The sequence below is a fragment of the Ornithodoros turicata genome, chromosome 1, assembly GCF_037126465.1.
Source record: "Ornithodoros turicata isolate Travis chromosome 1, ASM3712646v1, whole genome shotgun sequence".
NCBI lineage: Eukaryota > Metazoa > Arthropoda > Arachnida > Ixodida > Argasidae > Ornithodoros > Ornithodoros turicata.
In genome coordinates, this window is record NC_088201.1 from 147,229,127 (window position 1) to 147,244,307 (window position 15,181).

Sequence of the window (15,181 nt, forward strand, 5' to 3'; positions counted from 1 at the left end):
ACCATGCATATATCGAATGTAAATCATCATATTGTTTTCCTGAACAATGGGGCGCATTAAACTGTGCCGAAATATGAAGTTGTCCCTTACGAGCTTCCTTCTGACATCTAGATATACATCATTTGTGCGCTTTCCTTGCCTGGTGTTAGAGGGGAAGCACGGGTCTGCCATCCCAAGGGGTATGTAGAATGAGAATAAATCTGGTGATGTGGTGAGAACTCAAAAACGGAGCACATTTGGGGTCAAGTTTACAATAAATTTCTGACAAATTAGCATTCTTGAAGGAGCCCCAGATTATTTATGCTTGTAACTGATTGCTTGTGATTAGCTTCACATAAAAATATCAAGCTGATCTATATTCATTGTTTAACCATGTGTTGGAGAATATCAGGCACTTGCAAAAATCTACCTTTTTTCAGATAGTATATTCACATATAGGTCGTCTAAAAGAAATCTTCCCTTATTTGTATAACTAGTCCTCTCCTGCAACATACTGAAAATCTACGGGTTTACTTTTCTTTAAAAAAAAATGTCACCATAATGTGCTGCAGCTTGTTCTTCAGTTGAGGCCATCTAGGAAGAAAAAAAAATAAAAATAAAAGATGCCTCTCTCCTGCGAAAATTGAAGCTCTGCTTTTCCATTTTGAGAACCTACAGGTGTATTTGTTCTCACGCAAGAAAAATGTTTCGTCAGCTCATTCATATCCCACCTGTATGACGCTATAGAACACTTTGAACAAATTCTACATTCAACTGTTCTGCCTATAGTTCTACAGATTAATTGCAGTCACTGCTTCATAACAGCTTTGTTAACATTTATGATTGTTTTCACATACCTGAAGTCATCTGGAAAGTGAACAAACCTCATCATTTCAAGGGCATACCCTCTCCTATAGCATGTTCAAAATCTGCTGGCATGTGTTTTCTGTAGATCTTATAGCATCAGATGACCATATTGGCTCAGACTCCACAAAAACTCCACAGAGTGCCTCGAAAAGAAAGTTGAAGAATTTAGCATGGCTTGGGTCAGCAAGGAAATAACTCAGCTCTATAGACATGCGAAACTTCGCAATAGCGATCGATACTGAGCTACAAGCCTTCAACCGAACGCTCTTAGAGGCAGATTAAAAGGAAGAGTTAGTTAGTTGGAACCATAAACGTAGTTACAGCGCAGTATTTTTGAATGAAAAAGCCAGTGATCTGAACCAATCATGTTGCAGGTTACAGTGATCACACGTTTGGGCCGAAATATTGTTCAAGACACCGTAAGAATAGTGCCGAAATGGCTGTTCAGAATTCACTGGCACTCAAGTACAACCTTAAAGGGGCTCAGTCAAAGGATTTTTCTGCACTAACTGTCTGCTCCTGCATTGTTGATGAGGTCACATGCCAAATGTTTAGTTTCAAAACTAACAGTGTATACTTAGAGGCACTCCTAAACAAGGATGCACAAAATACAAGGATGTCACAGAGCTGGAGGTGCAACACAGATTCGGCCGGCACCTTGCTGAAGCTCGAGACCGAGACGCAGGAAGAGAGGCCCGACAACGGCAGTCCATTCGCTTGATTCGTGTAGACATTTTTCTTGTCACCGTCTTAGTCATGTTAGGCTCAATGTAAACACAAGAAAAAAGCCTGCTGCTGTCCTAGTTATGCATAACAGCATTTGCATTACGGTATTATAATATTTTAATGTGAAGGCTTCCGCAGTTTAACCACAAAATGTTTTGACGACACTTAGTTCTTGTCTGCTTTTTATGGAACATGTCGTAGTGTACAATATGTCGTATTCTTTATTTCTTTAAAATGTTTGTTCAGTTGAACAGAAAAAAAAAATGTTACCTTACCTGTTGATGGCACTGGCTGCCAAGAACGCCGTTTAATGTGTAATAAATGTGTCGTCATTCCCATAGAACAGTTTTGTGGTCCTTCAATCTCGGTCAGAAGACGTCAGAAGCGTACTAGTAACCGCAGAGCAACTTTGGGGGGGGGGGGGGGGGACGCCGCGTGCATGATATCGGCTATGCCTCGCGAAGGGGTTGAGGAACGATACTGACAGCCGACATCGAACATTTTGCATCCCCGTGTTGCAAAACGAATGTAGGACCACCAATATCGTCCCCAGTGCACTGGCCGACCCTGTCGGATCGCTCGCCCACTGCGGACCAAAAGGGGGCCAGCGGACTGTGCTCCTTGGACAGCCATTATTTAAAGAACCCGTGTTTTTTAAAATCCCAAAATGGGCGCATGCAGTGAGATATCCATTGCCAACCTTTGCTAAGCACATGATCCGAAACCTCAGTGTTCATTCCACGTCGGAAGGTGACGTGCTTTGGAGCGTTGAAGCTGTTTGGAGTAGGCGCTGTAGGAAAATTTAATACGACGTGGAACGGTCAGTACATGGACAGCGCCTCAAAACAATATTTACAATTTATGAGCTATGAGGCTATGAGAGGCGATATATACATTGCTACACTTCATGATACAAGAGGGATATGCACTATTTACATTCGATGGAGCATGAGACGAGTGATGAGAGATGGGTGGGGTACTGTTCACGGAGGGACACCTCGGACAGACACGGAGCCCCCTTGCACCGAAAGCGAAGGGTGGAACCGCCACCGCTGCAGAAACTCGTCGCCGCCGAGTGCAAAGAGTTCTTTGAGAGAGTAGGCGCTGACCTGCCGGGTCATATAAGTTCCCGTAGGCCATGGTCGAGTCTTTTCTTGCGCTTCTGATATGCGTGATTTCGATTTCGGCTCACTTGTATAGCAAAATTTGGCAATCGATATACCAATGTGCGTTAGGAATTCAGGGTTTTAAAGAAACAGAGTCGAATCACTGACTCCAATTGTGCTATCTCACATTTCCACGAATGCATCTAATTGAAACGTTAATGAAATTATATCTGCTAATTAGGTACCTCACTGATCAAGCAACTTTAATCCTAATGGCTGCCGAGGCGCGTCAAAATGGAAAGTATTTTAATGCAGTTATTTTCTTCTTTTTTGAAAATGTGGTCCAACTACAGCTGCAACTACTGCAGACGACGAGCCACAGATCAAGCAATTTGAGAGCCCTTCAACCTTTGAGCAAACTGTGAATGGTTCCCTAAATATAACGGTGCAGCAAACGCCGCTGACGACACAAGATGAGCACTACACCAGCGCTTACCAGCAAGTACAGGTTTATTAGAAATAAGTATGCTTAAATACGAAGCCTGTGAAAAGGCATGTGAAAAAAAAAAAAAAAAAAAACACGCCCCACTCCGGCACGTCACAAAGGTCCCACGTCTCCTCTAGATTGTCAAAGAATCGTGAGGTCGACATGGCGAATTTTGGAGATCACTTGGGAAACTTAAATTGCTGAGTCGTCATGGCAAAATCTCCCCCGAGATCATATAGCGTTCACTCCATATTGTTGAGGTAAGTAGATTTTCTAATACAACTGTTTTCACGTTAGGGAAAACACCCTTTATAAAATCACCAATCATAATCATAAAGCACAGTTGTTACTGTTACTGGAATGTACGGTAAGGTGTCCCGAAGCCATGGCTTACGGATATACAAACTTCTGAGTCAAGTCTTCATACATCGTCCAGTCTGCCCAATACACGGTGTCCCAAAAAACCTGTCATTGAATTATAATAAGAAAAACTACGCCACCTAGAATCATGCGGTTTATGGCATTTGTTCTTATTAGGTTTTTGCCGCCCCCTGAAGTGAGTAACGTGTATCGTAAGATTAATTATGTAAATATTTGAGAACTGAACCTGGACATTTGCCAAGTAAAGGTCACTTTTTTAGCAGACCAATATGAAGGGCGTGCCGCATTCACTCAAATCCATGATAATTGACAGCGATATTCACGACCTATCCCATCGGAAAGAATAACGGAACATCATGGTTTTGGAAGCACCGAACCATAACGCGCGATGACTTTCTGAGCGCAACCGCGCTCAGTCCGACGAAGGGAGGTTCAAAACCCAGCCCGCAGATTGATAGTGGAAAAAGTAACAGTTCCTAAAATTGAGAGAGGGAAAGCATTATCCCAGCGAAGGTCGGAACCGGTAAGCCATGCCTGTGGTTTCTCTCTCTGTGATGCCGGGGTGGGCTAGGTTTCCAACCTCCTTTCGTCGGACTGAAAAAGATTGCGCTGAAAAATTCATCGCGCGCTATCCTGTGGGAGCTCCGTAGAACATGATGTCCGACTATTTTTTACGATGGGATGGCTGCTGAATATCCCTGTCAATTATTGCTAATTTGAGTAAATTAGACACGCTCTTGACATTGGTGGGGTAAAAAGGGACCTTTACTTGGCAAATTTCCGACTTTAGTTTGCAAAAATTTACATAATTAAACTTACGTTACACGACATTAGTGAGTTTTAGTATACCGTTGATAAAGTTATCGTGCCTATCGGAACCAATCGCAGTGGTGCGTGACTCAGAATCTTATCGACTGATTGGTTCCGGTTGATACGGTTTGACGCAAGCCACGTTATCAACAGTCTGCTAAAACTCTCTATTTACATCAGGAGGTGGCAAAAAACCAGTAAGAACAATGTGGTTGACCGCATGACTCTAGGTTGCATAGTTTTTTTTTTTTATTATAATTCAATGACAACTTTTCTGGGACACCCTGTATACAGGGTGTTTCACTCAAGAGTGACCCTTAATTATTTAAAAAAATTACTTGAGATAAAAATTAGAAACCTTCTGCGTAATAGTTGTGAAGGTTTTTGCCGCCCAATCAGGTGGTTTCCATAAGTATACCTCATTAATTTGTCTAATTAGCTTAATTGAACTCAAAAAATTTCCAAGGAAAGATAACGTTTTTTGCGCTAATTTCCTGTAATTGTGACTGAAATGGAGTGTTGTGGCCAAGGGCTTTATAACTAGCGCAAAAAAAAACGTTACATTTCCTTGGGAATTTTTTCACAGGTTTTTTCAAAAGAAACATAACATAATTTTTATTGGAAGTACATTTATTTAATAACTAGTGGTCACTCTTAAGTGAAACACCCTGTATATATTGCCGCAGGTCACAGAAATCCCATACAAAACATTGCATTTACAGTCAATGAACTTCTTTTTGTGTTCACTGGGGGGGGGGGATATATTTATTAGACAAAAGGAAAAAAACCGGGGAAAGGTCAGCCAAACGGCACGTCGGCTTGCTATTCCAGAAATAAGAAATAATAATAAATAAATAAAAAGAAATAAAGAAAAAGAAATAGGAAATACCGAAAAACTAACAAATGATGAAAGAAGGATGATGTAGATTAAAGACAAAGATGACAAAAAAAAGATGACTAACAAACGGTGAAAGAATGATGAGATGAATCACAGAGGATGACTTTAAAAAGAAAGCATGAGGTTAATGCGTTGAGTGTGAAGGTGGGGCACAGAAGAATGAGATTGCACGTCTGAGTTCACAGGCTGTTCATCAGACCTGAATCTCTCAAGAAAGTCAGAACTGCTTTGGTCACAGACCGCTGTGTGTTCACTGATTTGTGCTTACAAGTGCGTTTTGTGCTTGGTGGTGCGAAAACCTCAGTTACGTTCCCCTATGATACTAGATAAGGCCGCCACACGCGATACTAGAGAAATAATTTAGGCATACGTTATCAAGGAGTCTAGACTTCTATAAACCTGTTTGACGAGGAAGTCAATTTCTTCGAACACACTTGCCTCGAGGATCCAGGCTCTTAATCATACTTCCTCTTAATAAAAGGGTAGTCGTTAGCATTGGTGTCGTGCTCGTCTTCTGTCATCCCTGTTCTTTGCTTCGCGGTTGTCGCTCATGGTCGCGTTGTCTCGCGAAGTAAAGTCCCGCATTGTTATTGTTATGTGGCGTACCAACCCTTTCGGCTCATTACCATTATGAAGTCTGAAGTATTCCCCATTCGAAAATCTCACAATGGAAGGTACAATATCAGTTTAGATAAAAGTTCGTTAGGTTACGGCACAAGCTACTACTAGTGCAATACAGCATAGCTGCGATAACTCGTTTGGGACAGAAACATGCAAGCCACAGCCTCCTAGTCGTGATAAAACATTTTATTTACCAACAGCAGTCGATATCGCACTAACGGAAGAATGTTGCACGATACCATCGTGCCATTGCCAACGCAACATCTGGGGTGTCCGGGATAAGGTCGTGCTCTCGAAAGCAACGCTGAAAGAAACAATCACAAATAAGGAAACAATGAGGAATAGAAGAAATATTTACTGGCAAGTACATTTTTATGTGACTGACACCCCTGTATCAACGTGAGTTTCTCCCCATCTCCCTGGTGATGTGAACGCAACTTTTCTCAACTTATGATCGGTGCAAATAATTCATAGCAAGAAGAAAGGTAGTAGATTTTCTAAGGTCTCACGACCCAAGGCGTCATTGGGCGTTTTGTCCCTCAGTCTGGGATGTTGTTAGTAAGAAGCAAGGAAGCTAACAGCAGCATGCCGCGTGCGCTGGACAAACAGGCATAATGCACGGTTCATACTGCAACTATTCCCGTTGCACAGCGGGATGTCTTACGACATACTGTTCAGACACGTGCGTTCTTGATCCGGAAAACGAGTGTGTGACCGATAACGCCCCCTCCCCAGCACGCCCCATCCGACAGACCGCCATGAGCGGGCAGCAGTGATGAGGTCGGCATGCGAAGCATATTGCGGGGCATGCTGAAGCGCATCTGCGGCATACAGGGCACTTGTTTCGCCACCATGCTTTCAACAAAGGCATCCATGATGGAAAAGCAGCGGTGACAGCCCAGCAGTGATGCGCTCGCGCTCATTGGTCAACTGCATAGCCGGAGGCAACCTGTAGCGCATAAAGTTCGGTTGAGCTCAACTTTTTTGGTGCGTGTGCTTTTTGGTTCGCCGTGCTTCGTTGCCATGACAACCGTGCCGCGCCTCATCCATAATATATGAAAATGCAACAGCGTGAACCAGGCATTATTGATCTACGGTAACCGAGCACCACTTCCACCAAAAGGTTCCTTAGGATACTGTGCAGCACATATGTTGCGACCAGCTCCAGTGGCATATTGATTAGGATGATCGCTTGCCTGGGAGGAGGAGACTGGGAGTGTGCGCGGGTTTGAATCCCAGCACCGAGTGTGCTGTCTGGGGGTTTTCGGCAGACGAATGTCGGCCCACGACGCTTACTAACCCCCTGTTCCTGCTGTCATCTGTCCATGGTTGTATCGCGCTCAGAGCCATATTTGCTAACGCGGAATTAAAAAAAAAGATATGTTACGGAGGGTTGTTTGCTGGGTTAGGGACGACCCGTTCTTCTGGGGCACCGCTCGCCAACGTGCGCTGAGAAATCAATAAGGGTGCTTCAGTTTTTCTTTTTGTGTGTGCGTGCGTGTACATGTATCTGTTCTGTTGTTGTTTCACTGGACTTGGGCATGCGTTAAAAATAACGAATGATCATGTCAAGAGTTATCAGCCAAAAAAACTGACTTTGGTGACTGACTTTCGGTGGGCAATATTAAAGAACGCACCGCATATATGACATCGCTATCTTTTATCACATTTCACGTTGCATGATGCCAAAATAATATTACCAGGGGCCTACAATGGTCATTGATGTGTTTTTCTTTTTTTCCTTGCACATACTGTCCATATAATGCGTGTTTCACCTAACGTGATGAAAAATCTTAATGAAAATACCGTTGTCTGAACATTTCGGGTTAGCGCTCTTTACCTCTGGAGAGATTTCACCGTTCGTCTGAGCATTTCGATCAAATTGTATTGCCAAATCAGCCAAGTTAGCTTAAGAGGAACTCAAGAATTATATTGTGCAATTCCCAATAATACAATATTGCGGAGTCACTATTGTTTTTCTGTTGACCTTTCACTGTTCAATAAAGACAGTGTTAAATTCAGATCAGAGTGTTTACCCTTACGTAAACTGTTATGGAGATTATATTGAAATGTCTCAATATAGTTAAAAAATGTTCTGTTGGAAAACACATGGAATTTCCCGAGGAAGGTGAAATAAATGAGGAAGAGAGAATGCCAACAACACAACAGACGATTCTTTGGACTGAGGTCACCGTAGCATTCGAGAACAGTCTCACAAACCTTCCAAATCGTACATCACGAAGGAAGCTGGGTGTTTGAGGGAAGGAGAAGAACGCGATAGATAGAGCTCCCCTAACCTGCCAGTTACGGTCGAAAAGCGCGTGAACAAAAGCGACATAAGCACGTCAAATATCAACATTTCCGGTTACTTATAGAACACCACCAAAATGACAGGCAACGCAAGTCAGGATAATATCAGATGAAACATAGCCAGCCAACGACTGGTGCCCTCATCCAGTTTTCTGTAAGGGATGCACCATCTCCCGTCATAAACGAACCACAGTTATCCCGAACCTGCCTGTGCCACTGCTGTTGCTGCACAGGCCCACGTGTTGCTGTCTGCTTGCTACAATAATCGATTTGGGTAGCCACCCACTTGACAGATACATCCCATACCTTATGCTGCAGTCGCAGCGGGGGCAGATTGGATGGGGTTAGGCTGCTACGACAACGCCCCCCCCCCCCCCCCCTGCATACAGAGGAGAAAACGCGATCGGAGCGCGTTCACTTCAGTGTCGAAAAATGACTACCAAACCACCTTATTTCCAGGCCATTTCCTCGCGCTATAACTGTCTCGATTTTTGTTCTGAAAACGGTAATGTTACCAGTGACCCAAAGGATTCGATTGTCTCATTGGGTCAATCCTCCCTTTGATAACTGAAAAGTTAATTGATGAAAGGTAATTAATAAATCGACACAGATGCTTGCCTGTGTCCCCTCGAGGTGGGCGATGAGTACATAGCCACTGGTTAAAACTGAGAAAAAGTGATTTTTCTATTTTGAAACATTACTTCGATGGTTACAGTGGACACCCCGTACCTCTGTACCCGTACCTTTGCATTAAACATACTCCCCCCAACCCTCGTACCTCTGTGAAAGAAATAAGCAGTGGGTGTTTTCCACTACATCACTTCGTGTTGTCTCGTTCGTACGTCACTTTTTTATTAAAGAAACTCAACAAATTGGAGCAGGGAATGGCGGGTGGTTTCGGTTTAGCATGCTTCTGGTTCCCGTTGGTTCGCACAGCAGCATGAACATGTCGGTTAACTGTGCGTAATCACCTTTCGGGTGTTTCGTCCTCGGAAATACATCCCTATATTCCTTATGATTTGGTTATTTCGCTCGCAAGCATACGGACGCTGCTTCACATCGCTTCTTCATCACTTCATAAGTGGTAACCCAGTCAACCTGAAATACCCCAGAGACGTATCAGAAAAGTCGTGAACGTCAGACGTCGTGTGTCAGACGTCCATCGGACGTTTCCTGTATGTCCAGAATGTGATGTAGAAATGTGTCTCACTTTGCATATCCCAAGGGATCAGGATGTCAAAAGAAAAAAGCAAGAGTGCGATATTGGTCTTCTATCCTGGTCTTCTCTTAGAAGACCAGGACACCTCCGAACTCAAAGAACTAAAACTGCACGCGCGCGTTCTATGCAGGGCTGATGTGTGTACGGCTAAAAAAAACGCAGCTCACGCCGTCTGCTTTATGTATTGGCAGCCACCATGTTCTTGGGGTTATCTGAGCGGTCGCATGATAGATAGAGCATCCTAGAATGAAACGCGACCCATGGACGAATGAACCTGGCATACCCATCCCAATGTAAACTGGTAGAAGGGCCGCTCCTGTGTTCTCTCCCTGCATGGTTGCAACGGTGCTCGGTAGCATGGTTCGCCCATTGAACAACACGTGATGATGTAATTTTACGGTGTAGGGGGTAAGCTGTTGGTGTATGTTTGTTGGTCGTCTCTCAGCTTTCCCGAAGGATGTGACCAGGCTTCGTTTATATTGATACCACACCTGCTGTGCTGTATTTCGTATGGAGCAGCGCGACTGCTGCCTTGCGCCCCTTCAAGTAAGCGTGTACAAGAATAAATTCGCGGGCGGTGTTGCTTCCACTTATGAACCTTTCGCAGCGGACTATGCGCATGCGCGCAACCTTGAGTAGGCGGAGGCCGATACTCGGACTTGTCGAAGAACGCACGAACGGCGCGAGCTCGTCGGTCCAACTGCCGCTCGGTTTTGGTCCTTTGGTGCTGCCCACGCGGACTTCGTTAGGCGCACACCGAGCGTGGTTCAATAGAGAGGGCTAGGATACGACGTGTATGTGAAAAATGTCCATTCAGTGTTGTTTTAATGCGTTAGCATTAGGAGTGTCAAAATGAAAAAAAGCTGTATGTATGTGTATGTGTGTGTGTGTCCGTGTATGAGATGGTGAAGCCTCACCGAGGCAGCTGTATAAGTGGACATGTAAAGGGGATATGAAAGGGTAAATGGAAATGGAGGTACATGATTTAAACTTTAAGTAGTCGAAGGTAATCAGCGGTGATTGCGAGCATTGAAGCAAGAAAGGTCAGTTTAAAAGTAATGGATGTAAGTTATATATATGTAATTAAACGAAAGATTATGTGTAATTAACGTGATGTAAATGTAATTAAAGGGAATTAAATGAATTTCAAGATAACCTCATGTAACCTGCGGTTACCTTCCGCGATTAAAGGGTAACTATAGTGTAATTGAAAGTGATTGTGGCTAATTAAAAGTTAATTAAATGAACTTACATATATTAATTAAAAGTGTCGAACCGGCAGTCAAGTATAGACAGGAGGTGGCAACCGGTTGTGAAGTTATGCCGGAAGTAGAAAACCGGAAGTCGAGTTGGACCACAAGTGGATACCGGAAGCGGGTGGAACTCGGGTTTAGACCTGAAGTGGACTACCGGAGGTTGGGTTTATACCGGAAGAGGCGCCTAATGGTCACGCATTTGTCTCGCATTGACCGCTAAATCGCCACTGAATTTTTTTCAAGGCATCACTTTATGCACCAATAAGCTGGTTGAACAAATTTTGGTTGCTGTGTCGATTTTACTCAGTTACGGTTTGACGTTACTAATTTGTTATGGAACACTCCATTCCAGACACCTTACTCTCCACTGCTTGAGATATTTTTCTTTCTTCATGTCGCAATTTAATTGGACCTTGAAATGTCCCTCGATTAGTGGTAAGTCGCCAGAAGAAAGCGGATTCCAGCGAATCATATTGACTGTTGATTGTGCAATGCCTTGGGACATTGGAACATGTGTACGCGTGAAACACTCCCCCGGCAATGTGCGCAGCGTGTTTTGTATGATTGTGTCAGCACTGGATAACGATGCCATGGTATGTATTTTCGAAATCAAATATTTTTGATGTGCAATGCCTATTTCTTGCGTGTATCTTTTTTGCTCGTGGCGACTGAGTGAAACTACAGTTGACATTAGACTTCGTTGACGGCACGATTTACTTTTCCAGGTCAGGCCGGAAGTTTAAAATAGCACGGGCGAATGAGGCCTGACCAAGTGGATGTTATGCGTTTGTGTGATATTGCTCGTTCGTGCATAGCTTCCTTCGTCACGTAGCAAAGGCGCATCGTATCGCATGTGTATCACATACACGAACGGGTGTGCTGTACCTCTTTCATCAGGTCGCAGTACCTCTTCAATCAAGATCTACATCAAAAACAAAGTATCCCATATTCATGAGGCACATAAGCATTACCACGCGTGGAGTGAATGCTGGTTCGCAGACTGTCCCATCCCCTGATCCGTGCAAGTACCAACATGCGTGAGGTGCGAGCACATCCAGTTTTTCTGTTGTACCCACCCTATACCAAAGTGCAAAGTTATGGCAGTTAGTATGACATAGCTAGTGAAGGCTGCCAAGGGGCACAAGAGACCTTTCGTCCAATGTGACACCTGTTTAGTTTATAAAGTCCGTCTGAGCTGTGACATGTACTATATTGGGCAGTCTGGTAGGTGCCTTAATGTTTGGCTACTTGAGCATGAGGCTGCGATAAAATGATGTCCCCCGCATGGGAGACGAAACGTCTGCATTAAAATTGTTATTTGTTGCGTCAAGCCGGTGTGCAATTTCGTTGTTTTCTATCATGACTTCTCCTGGCTTCTGGAATATTTTTGCATCGATACGCTTTACGTATGGTTCGGTTGCACTTAGCAGCATGAGAGCCTACCTCGACCAGTCAACAAGGATCGTCCGCCTGGAGTGCCACCAGGATTTCAACCGTGAGTGCCTCAACCACCACGTCATCCCTAAAGCCCTCCAATGTCGACCTTTTGTCAACACACCCTATGGCCGAAAGCTAGCCGTGGATTTCAGCCGTAGCTGCCTGAAGGCCCGTATCCAGGAGAACAAAGACAAACTGCGTGATGCACGACGTCGCTTATCTGAAGCCGAACGCACGCTTCAACGAATCCTGCAGCCTTGTGACATGCGGCAAGTCTTCCAAGCACGCAAGCAAGCGGAGACCAAGGAGAAAACCAAGTGTGCGGACGCCCATGACCAGAAACTTTCTCGGATCCTGCCCAAAAAACCGACCGTGTACACCTCCGACAACGTTTTCAATCTGTCGTCGAAGCAACTCTCCGATGGTCACCTCAGCCTTCTTTCTAGAGGCCTTGACTTTGCCCTGGCCCCCCGCGCAGTACCCAAGCGAGACATCGTCGTAGAAATTGAGGATAAACTACGGCACCTAAAGAACACGACCGGGGTCAACCTGGCTCGTAGTCGCATCGCTACTACGTTGACTAACTCTACGACGATTCCAACGAACCTCACGCGGAAGGAACATGCAGCACTACGCGATCTCCGGTCAGACGACTCTATCATAATCCTACCGGCGGATAAGGGGAAAGGCACCGTTGTACTGGATAAAGACCATTACTACGCTAAAATGCAGAAGATTCTCGATGATGCTTCCCATTTCATCACGCTGCCGAATGATCCTACCCAGAAATCTGAACGCCGTCTTGTCGATCACCTCCGTGACCTCAAGAAAAAGGAACGCCTCGATGAAGTGACGTATCGACGCCTGTTCTCGTCGGATGGCTTAACACCCAGACTCTACGGCCTCCCCAAAATTCACAAGCCTGATTGCCCCTTACGACCCATCGTTTCTTTTATTGGATCCCCAACATATAACCTGTCAAAACACCTTGTGAATTTAATCACCCCAGTCACCGGACGGAATGGTCTGACACTGTCTAACTCCAAGGAGTTCGTTCGTTTGATTCAAGATCAAGTCGTCGATGACAACGACATCATGGTCTCTTTTGATGTTGTCTCCCTTTTCACTAACGTCCCCACAGCGTTAGCAGTGAAAGTGGCTGAAGCACGACTACGTGACGACAGCACCCTTCCCACACGTACGTCTCTCACAGTGGAGGACATTATCATCCTGCTACGCTTCTGTCTGAACCAATCCCATTTTTCGTTTCGGGGGCAGGTCTACCATCAGATTGAAGGTTGTCCGATGGGCAGCCCGGTGTCCGTGACAATGGCTAATCTCGTCATGGAATATGTTGAAGAATCTGCCTTCCAACGATTTACCCACAACATCAAGTTCTACCGACGGTATGTCGACGACACTTTCGTGATCCTAAATCGCAACCTCCTAGACGAATTCCATTCGACCCTGAACAGCATTGAACCGTCCATTCAGTTCACTTGCGAACTTGAACAGGAGAACCGGCTCCCCTTCCTGGACGTGTCCGTACGCAGGCTCACCACCGGCCTGATTCAAACTTCCGTCTACCGCAAGCCCTGTGATACCGGTAATTTCCTAAATTTCGAATCCTACCATCCGATTGAACACAAACGCAGTGTAGTGAGAACCCTGCTTCAACGCTGTGAAGATTTCGCCTCTTGCCCGGAACAACGTACGTCCGAGGAGATGATAATCAAGGAGTCACTCATGAAACGAGGATACCCGCTACGTTTCTTTGAGAACACACGAAAACGCATGCACGAACCCAGGACCCGAAGGAAAGACGATTTCCGACACGGCATCGTCACCATCCCATACGTCAAAGGTGTATCAGAATCCATTCGGCGAGCCCTCCTCCCGTTAAAAATCAAGACTGCATTCAAGCCCTGCCTGAAACTTCGTTCACTGATTTCTAAGCCAAAAGACCATATTCCCCCTGAGTCCCAGACGGGTGTTGTGTATAAAGTACAGTGTCTCGGTTGCGAGGTGTCCTACATTGGAGAGACGGGCCGCAAGCGCAGTACAAGACTAAAAGAGCACGAACGAGATGTCCGCAACTCAACAAACGCAACGCGATCTAAGACAGAGCTCACCGAACATTGTTGGAACACAGATCACTCTTTTGACTACGCGAATGCTGTGACCTTAGCTAGGGAACAAAGGTGGGGCCCCAGGAAACTGCTTGAGTCATGGCACCTGCGAGGAGAACCTTCAGTGTGTAATACCAATCGCGGCCCCCTCCCCGAAGTGTTCGCCGACCTGGTTAAGTAATCCGCTGGTTGCGGTCGCCTCTCATTTTGCTTTCACTGATGATGTCCCCCGCATGGGAGACGAAACGTCTGCATTAAAATTGTTATTTGTTGCGTCAAGCCGGTGTGCAATTTCGTTGTTTTCTATGATAAAATACACGCCCAATGGTTAACTTGCAGTACATGTTAAGGATTGCGGGTGCACACCTTTATTTCACCGCACGTCTACGCTGGCCAAGCATCCCAATCAAACGGTGAGGGAGATACACGAAGCCTTCAACATTTTTCAACATGGTCCCGATTCCCTTAGCACCCTGTCTATCCGTGGAATTTTATTATCTTGCTTAATGTACACAGACCGCTGATATCGCCAATTAAGTGTTTCGGCTCCCACGGGCTGCCTTCCTGCTTTAACCGGTCCTGCTGAACCTTCCTTGATGCTCATGACGTCATCATACTACGTATGTCTAGTTGACTGTTCCCCTGCAGTAAATTTGTAAGTTGTAAGTAAACTGTTCCTGTCGTGGTGTCCCTTTTCTTCGTCCGTCGTCTCCCCTTGGCAGATTTCACTAGCTATGTACCCACCTCGTCCTGTTGACAGTAGTCTACCCCTCAGACTACTAAATGCAAAGCCCCTGTGCTAGACCTTCTAGTCCAGCGGATGACATGATCATCAGTACAGATACCCTGAGAGATGTCGTGCTCCTTCGAGAAACCCGACAAGCAAGGACAACGTATCGATGTGGTATGTCACGTTTTGGCCCTCTCATGACTTTCACTTGGTTCATGTTGAGTG

The 15,181-nt window shown here is 45.1% G+C and overlaps 1 protein-coding gene across 1 annotated transcript; it reads left to right on the plus strand.

Moving 5' to 3' along the window:
- The first annotated feature begins 12,091 nt into the window (after positions 1-12,091).
- LOC135386827 (uncharacterized) lies at positions 12,092-14,407 on the plus strand. The gene has a single exon (XM_064616381.1). The coding sequence runs from the start codon at positions 12,092-12,094 to the stop codon at positions 14,405-14,407; it is 2,316 nt and encodes a 771-aa protein (XP_064472451.1).
- The last annotated feature ends 774 nt before the right edge of the window (positions 14,408-15,181 follow it).

Bases quoted from the DNA above. Each gene is read 5' to 3' on its own strand.
- LOC135386827 (XM_064616381.1), top strand. From the start codon at position 12,092: ATGAGAGCCTACCTCGACCAGTCAACAAGGATCGTCCGCCTGGAGTGC.